We start from the raw sequence: 13,383 nt of genomic DNA, 5'->3' as shown, positions 1-13,383 counted from the left end.
ATATCACCAAAATCCATTGGGGTAGTGGTGATTGCAGTGTAACAGATACAAGTGCTTGACAATGGCTGGGGATCAACTCTTTCATTTTTCAGGCATTCTGAACCACTGGAATAACATTGATAGTTAGATTAGTTTAAAGAAACAACAAAATTAATCAGAGTTATAAAGTCTCCATGATCCCCAAGACGCATCTTATAAAACAGTGCTTTAAGTGCAGCACAGCATGAGGATTTTAATTTAAATATTTGTTGAACTATCACGTAAAGAAGAAACTGAGATCCAATCATTGTTAAACAACATTATCAAAAAAAAAGATGAAAATCCAGGAAATGGGTTTTCTGTTACAGAATGTCCAGACAAAATGAGATGCAACCCCACCTTCTTGTTCACCTATCCATGGAACTGACAGACTCCTCCTTTCTCTGTGTTCTGCACCAGAATTAATCTCACTGTTAATTTTTGTGCTTAACTTTGAATTTTACCCATGTCCTTGAATTTCTAGTTAAATAAAGAGATGTGGAAAAAACCCCAGGCATTTCTATATTATCTATATATATAGCGTAGGATGAATGCATAAAAACAGATTTGATAGCGAAGATATACCCATAATTATGCGTTGTTTGTAAAATGCTTTGAAAATATAACAAATTACATAAATGCTATGTCTTACTAAGTGCCATATATTTCTGCATGCATATGGAAGGTGGGCTGAAGAATGTGGGTAGATGTTTGCAGGGAAAGAGTAGCTGGAATGGTGAACATTATTACTTCTTATGGCAGATATAAATATTGCCAATACTAGGAGATCTATCAAATGTCTATTTTCCTTTCCTCAAAAATGTTCAGTAAACATGAGGGAAATTTCAGGTAAGCAAAAATAAGTAAATATCAACTTTACCATCCACAATGCTCAGAGGGTCCTTTGGATCATGCTGGGAAGCAGATTTATGACTCAGCATCTCAGGGGTTGGCCTCAGCACTCCAGGCCCAGGCCTCGGCTGCAACAGCTTCCGCATTTTGAAATCTTCCGCTCTTCCTTTGGCAAAAGTTCCATCAAAAGGACTGACCTGCGTAGAGTACAATCTCTCAGCGTAAACCTGAGAGCCTTTAGTCCTGCTGGGAGGGCTGCTCTCACTGCTGTGTGCAGACAGGTTCTGGGTGATGTAGGAGTGCAGCGCGGCCATCAGGCTCTTCTGGGCCGTTCCCGGCTCCAGCGGGAGCTTGTCCGGCTGGCGCTGGCGGAGCGTCCTGCCACGGGGATCCTCGGGGAATTCCTGCTGCCATTTGGATGCATGGGCCAAAGGTGATGGCTCTTTGGGGTTCTGCCTCGTGTAGTACCTCGTGGGGTCATTGTAGATGTAGCTCTAGAGAGAGCAGAAGGTGGGCAAAAGGAAAGGGGTCAGAATTGCTTTGTAATTGTTGTTGTGCTGGGATCTGAGGCAGAACCCTCAGTGCTTTACCAGCCAGGGAAACAATAATTGGAACTTGTCATGAAAATGTAAACTGCAAACCTCAAACTGTTAAGTTTCTTCAAAGAGGCACTACTACTTAGTGTGCAAAAATCCAGTTTATCAAATTATTACAAAGCAAGAGCAAGAGATTAGAGAGAGTAACATAACTCAACATTAACTATGTGTGAACTATTTGCATTCAGACAAAGGAAATTTAATAAATCTACTTTCCCTTTGGTTTTTACTTAACCTGTGAGAATAACTATTTTTCAGGTTACTTACAAAAAACTAGCATGTCAAATTAAAAATGTTATTTTTAAAGGAACAGCAAGTAAGTAAAGCAATTTTTTCACACATATTAAGTACTTTGTTCTATTTTAAATGAAATACTTTTCCACTAAATTAAATCTCTAATAAATATATCATCTGACAATGTGGAAAAAAAGTATAAATGACGTTTAAATTGTTTTTAAATTAAATTATTATTTTCAGGGAAAACACCACAGCAAATTAAACAACAATATTAAAAACATGTCAATCAAGCTCAAACCACATTTTTACTGAAAAAGTGCTGGAGAATAAAAAGTGGAAAGGTGGGATTGCAGCACAGTTTTCTATTTTCAGTTTCTATTCTCATGGATACACCAGATGGACATTCTTTTTTACTATGATTTAATCCTAGAGACATTTCTGCTATAATCACAACCTGAAGGCAGGCCTTTTCATTTTTTAGCAAACCAGTTTCATTCTCCTAAATAATTTCAAAAATCATTTTCCTTCAGTTCTTTCTAAATACAACTTTGAACTGAGAGGTTTACTCATATCCAGAATAAATCCAGTTAGATTCTTGGTTTATGATTCCCTGAGGACACTTGCTGAGGTTACATCCCATCCTGTTTGTGTGCTGCAGGATGGGTCCTGCTTCTCAGCTGCACTTTCTTGGTTAAACTGTCACACAAACTCCATCACAATGTGGCAACCTTAGGACAGGGACTATTTCAGCACTCACTGCTATAAATTACTATGAATCACTGGTGTCCCTGTGCACTGATGACACAATGACTTAGGACAGAGGGAGCTGCAAAATACGGAGGGAATGAAGACACTGTACACTCCAGAGGAGAGCAATTAGAAAGATTCAGACAGGAAAAATCATTATTTATGTATTTGCTAATGTATTTTGTAAAAACAAAATAAATAAGACAGATAAACTCCTCCAGAGATGAAGAATTGCTTTCAGATTTTATCTAGGTCCTAATTTCTTGACAGTAATATTGCTTTCCATCTGAACAATTTTATTTCTTCTTTTTCTGATGACAGCCAGTGGATTTTACAATACATGTTCATACCCATTTCTTTCCAAGAGGGGTTTCTTCCCCTTAAGAAATTATTGAAGAGGTTCATTCCATGGTTCTATATCATTATTTAAATAGAATTATGGTATAGGCAATTTTATTACAGAGACAAAAGGCACTTTGGCCACTTTGGCTTTTAACCTACCAAGGCAAGGCTTTGGATTTCTGCAGTTGGTCTTTAACATAGAAACGTGCTTTGTGAAAGCCAAGAAATTTGGCTGCAGTGAAGCAGTGTCAAAAAATACAGAGCTACAGATCAAGCAGCTTTGTGTATGAAATATTTCAGTGTCCCCTGGGAACTGTATCAAACAGCAGCAGTGCAGCTCTGGTTCAGTGCTCCAGCTGCAGGGTAGGCATTGCTCTGATCAGCTCCAAGGGGAAGCCAGTTGTCAAAATGCAACTTGAACAGTGTTTACATGCTTAATAGCAAAGCCTAAATGTGAAAAACTTCCAGTCAGATGCATTTATCTCCCTATTTGAACGGGTCTTTGCCTGGGGTAATTAAGTCTCTAATGACACTCACTCCAGAGGGAGGAGGAGCTGCAGAGGATGACACAGTGCAGCCCAGGACACCCCAAGCAGTTCATTGAGAATTCACATAAGCTGCCATCTGCCTTCCCCACTCCTGTTCTCTCTGCCTTGCAGCCTTCCAGAGGACCTCCTGAGCTCAAGGGAAGGAAGACCAGGTTGCTGGGAAAGGGAGAAATGCAACAGAGGGAAGAGGACATTCCCCATTCAGCTATGGAAAGACAAGGAATCACTCAATCCAACTTGGTAGCTGCACCCCAGTTTGGATCTATGTCCCATATCCAGCTCTCTCTTTTGTCTCAAGCTTTACTTGTAAGTGTTAGAGGGGAAGAAACTGCTGGACACTCCCAAACCATGTGAAATATTAGGAGACGTGGGCTGGCTTCTGATGAGCTATTTAACAAGTCCAAATACCCTTTAGCATGAACAGATCTGTGATTTACTGTTCTTGCAGACAAGGAGCACACCAACAAAGAAAAGACCACCAACCCACCAAGTGATCATGCACAAACTGGATTTAAGTGTGTGCCACTCCTGGGCTCAGAGCTGCACCTCTGTCAGGAAGGGGCAGCCTCTCAGCAGCTTGACAGGTCACACTTTGGGCAGTAAGGGATGAAATATTAAAAGTTCTAATTAAAGCAGAGCACTGATAGCTCAGCTGTCTTCACTGAGATAGCAGCCCTTCTGATGTAGTTTACTCTGACTTTAATTAAAGGGGTCTCACAGCTGTATGGCAATCTCCCACCCGCAGGAGAAAAAAATCCCCTTCCTGCTGCTCCCATCTCAAACAAAACACCAGAAGTACATGTGACATGCAAGACGAAATCCAAGTAAAATTGCAGCACAGATAAATACAATCCTAAACTATGGGTTTGCCTAAGTGGTATGGAAAAAAACACATCTAATTTTTACAAAAAAAATATCAATAATATGTAATTTAGAATCCAGAGACAATATACATTTCAAGTTATTAATAACAATTGCAGAGCACTGTAATTATCTTATTTGAAGTGGGTTTTGCAAAACCCACTCCTGAACATGGACATTGCTAGTTTGATTAATGTCAAAGTTAAATAGCATAGTCTGTGGTTAGTGAAAAGAATGTAAATTTCCATATTGGTGCCTTTGGAGAATCTTCGAACATTATGGAGGAGCAGAGGGAAACACAGAGCCAGAAATTTTTGAAAGAAAATACATTTGTGGATTAATTACACAGTACTCATATGAAGTACTGCCAGTAATAGAACAAAAAACCCCAACCCAAGAAAACACTAAGTGAAATGTGCAAGAATAAAAAATGCACTAGTTACCATATCGATGGTTTATACTGAGTAGGGTTGAAATACAAGCACTGGTTACCATGAGGAACATTTCATTTTTTAATTGGTAAACTCTGTTCAATTATCTCATGTCACTGGTACAAAGCCTTTGAAAAATATTCTGAATTGATAAACCCCTCAGTTTAAAAACAAATCTTATTTCTCCATCTGCACAGGACTTCCCTCTCCTTCACCACCTTTCAAATAAGCTATCTCAATAATTCACACGTTACAAAGAATCCACACACACTAACGTTTCTGAAGATGGAATTGTTAGGGCAATAGCTTGTATAGTTTAGGTATGTAACTAACTGACATTTTCTGCATGAAAATTCACAGAAGGGTGCATTAAATTACACTCTGCAGACACACTATGCAAAAGTCCATAAACAACATGTCTTATTAAAAAAAAATACAAATTAAAAGAGTGGTGCAGGATTTGATACATAAAACATAATGCCCTTCAATTTATCCACTAACGGGTAGATTGACTTGAATGTTTTGCCCACGTGCAGAAAGATGGAATCAAATTTATAACAAAATGCTTCTTTTATTGCACATACATTTGCTAAATCTAGAAGGCATATAGAGCTAGCAAAAATGAAAAGCATAATGAAGAAATCGTCTACCCTCAATTTATGTTTTCCTGTTTGATGCATTTGCAGATATTAACCCATGTTTGCTACCACCTAAGTTTGGTTGAAGCATGATTCCACCTACAACTCTTAACTTACTGTGCCTATTTGAGATATTGGCATTATGGTCTCTGAAATTAGAAGATAAAATCACAACAAACACTCGAAGGTCCATATTTATGGTGGGATAAAAACAACATTTTCCAAAGACTACCAGAAATGAAATTACCTCATACCTTAACTCACTGTGTGGAGTGAAAGAAATTTAGTTTTTTCTACCTGACACAGTCTAGATGCTCTGTGACTCACAGACTTGCCTCGTGCAAACTCACTACATGGGAGGTACCTGTACTCATGTGACCTCCCAAAATAAGCCCCAGGAAAAGGGGCACTGCCTGATTGCTGAATCAAAGAGTAGCCTGGGAATTTGTACTGCTTAATTCACCTTTAAATTGATAGAAATCCACCCCACAATGAAACCTGAGGGCCAAATGGGTGTTATGGAACGGATGGAGCATGAAAGTCCCTGGGGTAGGGCTGAGCAAGCAGCACAGCTCTGTCCCCAGAGCATCACAGCTAAAGCAGCAAGTCCTGTGACAGCAAAGCCTTAATTCCTTCAGCTGGTGAGCTGCTGGGCCCACACAGTGCTGTCCTGTCAGGATATCTCAGCAGGCTTCCAGCCAGGTTCAAGATGAAAGGGAGGAACTCCCTTGACAATCTCTGCATGCTGCAGACATGGATTTACATACTCTGCACCAAATTCAGTGCTAGCTTTATCTGAAAATAATAACTACAGCCAATGAACATCTTCAATTGTTTGAGTAATAATGAAGCAAAGGCCTTTTCTACCAGCTGCTAATGACCTTTTCACTAACTATAATATTACACCATGCACAAACTCCAAGCATTTGGAAAACTAATTCAGAATCCAGAAGCTGGAAAAGAGGCCAAACCAGTGCTTCCTGCAGTGATGGGACAGCATTAGGCCATGGCCTTTCCACGGATTCACAGCTTTAAGGCAACAGGCAACACTACAGCCATCTCACTTGACCTACTATTTCACTGATAATTTTCTGTAACTATATTCTATTTTTTTTCCTGAAAAATACAATAGCTTTGAAACAATTTAAGAACTGCATCAGAGAAGGTGGTAAAGATTGTTAATTAACATCCTGTCCTTCAGAGTGTCAAAAACTTGATCAAGCAAAAGGAGCCTTCTTTGATGGAAACTACTCATGACTTTATTTCCTAATCCTTGTGAAACCACAGTGCAACAGGACTGTCCAGGCTCTGACTCTACAGCATTCAATAATCTCTACTGCTTTAATTTCAGTTGATTGCAGAGATTTTGCTTCTACTCTTAAACAAAAAATACCTTCAAAAAGAAAAAAGGAAAAAAAAAACAGAAGAAGAAGCAAAGAAAGGACAATACACTGGCTTCTTTTATGTATAAGTTACTACTTAATAAAATCACCTTTTAGTTTCAGATGTCCCCAGCCATTCTTTGGAATGATCATATCCACTTGCCTACCCTTCAACTATCCACAACAGAGTCTCCTACATGGATAATTTTTATCATCAATTGACGTAACTTACTGCCTTCAGTTTTCACAACTGCTGTTTTTTCTCTTTACTTCTGACACACCTCTATCCTGTGGGTTAAAACAAAGTTTCCAATTGTGTAGGAGGAGTTCTGCGTGGTCTTTCCTCAGCATTCACAATTGGCTCATCATAAACAAAAAAAGCTCAGTTCTACACATTGGGATACATGGCTTGTCTCTACACATAAAAGATAAAGCACCTGGGAAAAATGAAGGGTGGATGACCCCCAATAACCTGATTGATGGCAAGGGACCCCTGCCCTGGCTCCATCCAGGGCCATCACAGTGAGCCATCAGCCATCATGTCCAGGAGTGCCCCCCACCAGACAGTTGATGGGAAAAGCGCTCTGGATCACCCTGCAGACTGAAAGGGGTTAACGTTTGCAGGGGTGTGGGACTCCTTAAGAGATGTGAGGCTCCTTCTGGGTGCCATCTTGTCATTGTCTGAGGCACACTATGGGAAGTTTAGGAAAAAGGAATAGTCTGGAATGGCAGCATGGAAGCAGGCTGTCCAACGGACCTGTCCGACCGTGTCTCGTGTCTGTCCTGTCTTCTCAACAAACTCCATTTCTAACGATCCTCCTGGGTGGGAAGCTCTGTTCTGTACCTTGTGTCCTGCGGTGCCTCCTGGCAGTGCCTGCTCCACTTGGCCACTGCCTGGACATGGGCACACAAGGCTTGGGGCATCTTTACCTCTGCCAGGCCACTCCATTCAGGAGCTCCCTGACAGCACCAGCAGGAACCAAAGTGTGACAATCAACCCACAGTGATGGTAGAAATTGTGCAGCCTGGTGATCAGTGCTGACAGATCCACAAGGGTGTATCAGCTTCCCTTTTCTGAGAACATTATATGCCAATAAGTCTGTTACTCAAGGTTTCAGTGAATGATGTTTAAACACATTTTCTGTAGGCATATGCTGGTATATTGAGTTATTATCTAAAGATGATTTTCATAGAAACATGATGATCTTCATCTGCCAAAAGTTGAGCACATTAACACCAATTCAATATATTTATAACTCCAACACGTGAATCTGGAAAATACTTTTATGCTAAGAAATGCAAGTGAATAGAGACCTGCAGGATTGATGTTCACAACATTGCTTTACAACCCCATTGAAAGCAATGGGGTTGTTCCATTTGCTGGACAACTTCTTGAGGTCAGCTGAGGTCTTTTCCCATACTAAAAATAAAATAAATTGTTATTCCACTGTCCTGAAATGTCTACATCAATATGCTTACATGGAGGTAGATAAACTAAGTTTAAATTTCTGTGAGCTCTACCCTCTCATTTGATAACTATAATGAAAAAATAAAATAGAATGCACTTGAAAATTTGTATCAGCTCCATCATCTTCTATTTACCGATTGCAGTGTACTGAAGTACATAGAGTAAATATTTGCAAGACAAACAGCAAACTTGCAGGAAAAATTACAGAAATGAAATCCAAACACATGGTATTTGGAAAAAACCAGTTGAGTTTTAAGGGAAAGGTCTGAAAAAGAACTAAATCTTATTATTCAGTCAGTATTTGATATTTTAAAAATATCAATCTATGTTTCATCTGGGAATTACTAGAAATTAATTAACTGCCCTTTTAAATAAGACTCAAAACTTGACACAGATCATTTATAATAACATTTCTATGGCACTTGCATCTACTAATAATTGAAAAAATAATTAATCCTTTCGAGATACCTGTGTGATAAGGGAAATAGTGGTTTCTATGTTAGATGTTGAAATTCTGTCATTACATTCTGCATAAACTGATCGGTTGTAAGTAAAAGCACAGGTTGGATCTAAGAATTGAGCATGTTACTAGCACTGAATGCTGCCTTGCTAAATTATTTCTTCAAAAAATAAATCACAAGTCATACCAGACTGTGTATTTATGCCAAACACAATATGATTGCAATTTTACTATGCTTTGTAGCCATGATTCTATTTGAGCTTTAAATGTGTCCTTCCAGAAAAAATTGCAATCTACACCAGATTCCTGCAGAATGGCCAAGAGGATGGAAATTACAGAGTCTCATTTTATATACTTAAAGCAGATGAATCACAACTTGAAAACTCTCTTTTTCCCTCCATTGATCATGGAATGATCAGTTTAGGCTGATGTGCACCAATACAGACATCTTTATATAGTCAAATGATTTCTGCTCCAGTGCTTATGTAGGTTTGTTTGTTGGGTTTTGGGGTTGTTTTAGTTTGGTTTTGGATTTTGTGGGGTTTCTTGTTGGTTAGTTTGGAGTTTTTTGTGTATGAGTGTTTTTTGGCTTTTTTAGGAGGATTTAATGTTTCTATTTTGCCATGAAGAGCCACAAAGAGGAGAATGATCTGAAAGATGAAATACTTTCCTGGGATTTGAGGCTTAGCTTTTAGTCTGTGCTTTACCAAAAAATTCTTGCATGACTTCAGAAAATTTGTCTAATCTGTCTGTGAAGTAGGGGCATTAGCTCTTCCCTACTTTGTAACGGCTGCAGGTAAATGAATACACCAGTGCTTGGGAAATGTTCAGATATCATTGCATAAATATGCTAACAGAGAGGCAATTCTGTAGCTTCAAGGAAACATTCCTTAAACAATTATTTCAGAAATATTTTTATGAAAGTGTTCAAGCACAGCTGAAGTACATTTTTTTACATATCGTTCCTTATATATGAAAAATTAAATGTTACCTTATTATAAATAGAGTTTACATGTATACACTGCAGGATGTTTTTTGACTTTTTGTCAAAATTCTGATGAACTTCATTCAGTCCTGTATTTAAATCAGTGTTAGATAAATAAGGGTGCTGCTTTTTTGAATTAAAGCACCAGGTGAAAATGTTAAATAACAATAATTTCTTAATAGTTAACCACAGTAATTATTATTTGCAGATAATCTCAGAGTACATCTTTGAGCACTCATGCACTCAGATCTTCTAAAATAAATAATAATAATTTAAATAGTTATCACACACTTTAGTTCTTTTGGTGATCAATTACAAAGATTCAAACAATGATCTTTTAGGTCAGCAAATATATAAATTTTTAGTTTATATAATTTATATTATTTTTATGTGCAGTTTCTCCCCTTTCAGCACCACTGCACCGCTGAGCCACAACTCTCTGGCTTTACCTGTTTGTTTTCCCCCTCATGATTCTGAAAAGGCCTTTAACTTTGTTAGCCCCTTCTTTGATGTAAAGATTCTAGGTTTTTTTCCCAGAAATATTTGCTTTAAAATTTAGAAGAATACCTAAGATGTGGAGATTTCTATAATCACAACATCTACAGAAGAAGTCTACCATGAAAATGAATGTAACTAAAACACAAAGAAACAGTAACAACAGAAAATTCATTAAATTTCCTAATGTACCTGACATAATTTTCTCTTTCCCCCATCCTACTCACAAGGACTTGAATGTCACATTGGCTTGACAAAGACCTCAGCAGCAGGTAAGACCAAACCTATCTAAAACCCTCAGAGGCCAAGTCAGGAGGAAGGAGAAAAAGCAATTCCATGAATCCTCAAACTTGAAGATTCATGAAATCTTCATGAGATTTCTGCAACAAGAAATGCAGCCACAGCACAAGTGTGATGGCAACTTCCTAATTCCTACAGCCTGTCCAGCAGGAAGTACATTTGGGTCAGGTTTCAAATAAGTTCTCTTTCTGTGATGAGTAAAACATTTTCTCAGTCAGCTGAAAGCAGCACAATTAAAATCTCCCATAACTATTCAAATACAGGCACACAGACCAGCAGCAAAGGCAGCAAGTTCTCCTTTACAACCTCTGAGATTTAGCAATAACAGCTACCTGCTGTCTTCCAAATCCAACAAAACCCTGAGCCTCAGTTTCTGTAGGAATGCCAACAGTGCAGTGGATTTTCAAGGGGTTTGGGTATTTTGATATGAGGAGTTTGTTCCAGCTGGAGTGGAGAAGGGCAGGGCAATTCACACATGATTTGAAGCCTCTGCATTTCTTGCCTCTGTAGCCAACATAAACCAATTCTCATTAAAATATGTGCCTGGTTATTTGTTATTTCCCATACTGCATCCAGGTTTGGTAGAAAGGAATCACAAAGACTGATAACTCAGCATTTTATGAATGGTAAAACTTTCATAAAGCCCTTTCATAAAGTGTGTGTGGGGAAGACCAAGAAAACCAAACACAAAATCCCACTAGCTAATGCTTAAGTAACAAATGCCACCAAGTGCCCATTTCCTGAACAACTCTTTTCAGCTCAACTAAAGTGAAATATTCTCTACAACTGTAACCCTCAGGAAACAGACACACCAAACTTCTGATTTGCTACTATTTATTTCCTGGCAGAGTCACTATCAGCCAGCTAGATTACAGCCTGCAGTAGATACTGCCTGTACACTGAGAAATAATTCTAAGTTAGTGATGAACTTCAAGTGCTTCAAAAATCACCTGAAGAAGCTCTTGCAGTACATAATAGACACCATAAGAATTTTGGTCAATCACATGATTTAAGTTTACTGGTGTTATTTCTGTCACTGTTGTATCAAGCCTCAAGCTCAAAGTTGCTTGAGCAAGGGAAATAGGAAAAGAGTTACCTGCTTTAAGTTTTGTGATGTTTTATTTTACAGATTTCTGCATAACTGGGTGTTTGGTGTCTATTCAGTAATTTTGAAGCTCTGTAGTTTTATTCTGATAATACAAGTGGAAGACAGTAGGGCAACTGAAGACTGAAAGTTTGTAAAATATAATCATGTGAATATACGAAATAACACTTTCAGAGTATAAGGAATATTTTAAAACCTTTTTATCTTTTATCTTCCTTTGTTTTACATTTGGCCAGAGACCTCTGATGTCAGGCTGTATCCTGAATCCACACAGGAAGTCTGTCAAGAAGCACTAAATATCTGCAAGATCAGCTACACTTCACAGCATGTAAGGTATCAAAGCAACAAAAGCAGTGTTACATCTCCTGCTCCCCAACAGCAGGAATGAAGTAACAGAGGAAAATAAATATTTGAAAGAAAATTATTTTTAAGAAGGGCAAAGACCAAAAGCTGCAGTTCTAGGTAGGGTAAAGTACCTCTGTCTTGTGCTTATTTTAATTAGAAAAGGACAAGAAAGTTTAAAAGATCAGATCTTGCTACAATTATTAATGTGGGTTTGTAATCTATATATTAAGTACAAAAATAAGGTACCAATATTTTGTTGAAGCTTGCAATTAAAGTGCACAAGGTAGCTATCTCCAGTTTCAAGTGGTACAACCATATCTGAGGTAGCTCATTCAGTTATTTTCCCACATTCTCTTTTCAAATTTTTAAATTTTATGAGTTTTTTTCTGCTTCTTGAAGCAGTAAAAATTCTGGTTTTATCTCTTGTTTAAATGCTATTTCACTAACAAAACAATGAACGAAAATAAAAATACTATGTCCCTCTTGCTTTTTCAAGAATAGTTGGATTTTATTTGTCGAGGATAGCGAAACATCTCCAGGATCAGTTAAAATTCATGGCTGATCATTAGTTTTTAAAATAATTTTCCTTTTCTTTTCTTCTTTTTTTCACTTTCAATTACAGGTAACACATCTGACTCAATGTCTGTTGTTTCAAAATGCTCCTTAGTAAATAGAAGTGTACAGTTTGCTCCTATACGTGCTTCACTTCCAGATTTTCTCCTCTTTATCCCACTCCCCCAGGCTTCAGAGTATCCATCTCCATGGCAACACTCGATAAGGTTGGTGGGTGGTGTTATCACAGCAGGCTTCCCCACAGAAGGTCTCAGCCATATGGATTATTTATGAACTTGCATGACAACACCAGACCCACTGAAATATTTCTCGAGCAAGTTTTTGTTGAAAGCCAGTGATTCAAAACAGAGCATCCTCACTGCAGCCAGCACCCAGGAGGGGAGAGTGGAGGAACAGCAGCACCAAGGTGGTGCCTGATCCCTCCTCAGAGCTGCCTTGCCACTGCCTGAAAGCTCCTCTTGCCCCAGATGAGATTTATGTGGCATAAATCACAAGTAGTGTATATAAGTCAATCAGAATCTGGGAAGTTGTGCTTCTGACAAGAATAACAACCATGACTAAATGATTGCTACAACTGGTGCTGCTGCCAGGAGTTGTTGTTGCAGATTTGGTGCCTCTGAGTTATTCCCTGAACTAAACTAAAGCAGTTTGGCTTTGCACTATAGTCTCTTCACCTGATATTTTTCCTAAAACTTCCGTACATTTTTTGGCAAATTATGCATTCATACTGTATGCAATGAAATAGCAAAGAAAGTTTCTTGCAAAGGATTGCTGTAACAGCAGCCTAGTTCTTTAAAATCAAAGAGTGCACTCTTTGATTTTTGAGCAAAAGATACAGGGCCTGTTGTACGGGACCCCTTCATCCAATATTTTTAATAAATTTATCAAGTTGCACCTTAAAGTGAGACAGATTTTCCTCTAGGAAGGGGAAAAATGCTTTAGTTCTCAAATAGGCATGTTTGTAGTTTTTTACATAGTCAATACTCAAGATTTAATGGTT

The 13,383-nt window shown here is 38.3% G+C and overlaps 1 protein-coding gene across 1 annotated transcript in view; it reads right to left on the bottom strand.

Moving 5' to 3' along the window:
- The window catches only part of PTPRN2 (protein tyrosine phosphatase receptor type N2), a 631,017-nt gene that overhangs the window by 389,679 nt on the left and 227,955 nt on the right, over positions 1 to 13,383 (bottom strand). Inside the window, exon 6 of the mRNA XM_041408324.1 lies at positions 887 to 1,364. Coding sequence (XP_041264258.1) covers positions 887 to 1,364 — 478 coding nt within the window. The remainder of the gene's footprint in view (positions 1 to 886; positions 1,365 to 13,383) is intronic.

This window comes from Onychostruthus taczanowskii, unplaced genomic scaffold, assembly GCF_017590055.1.
Source record: "Onychostruthus taczanowskii isolate IOZ18803 unplaced genomic scaffold, ASM1759005v1 scaffold3, whole genome shotgun sequence".
In the NCBI taxonomy this organism is placed as follows: domain Eukaryota; kingdom Metazoa; phylum Chordata; class Aves; order Passeriformes; family Passeridae; genus Onychostruthus; species Onychostruthus taczanowskii.
The sequence above is the reverse complement of the archived record's forward strand: the minus strand, read 5'-3'. Positions and strand labels throughout refer to the sequence as shown.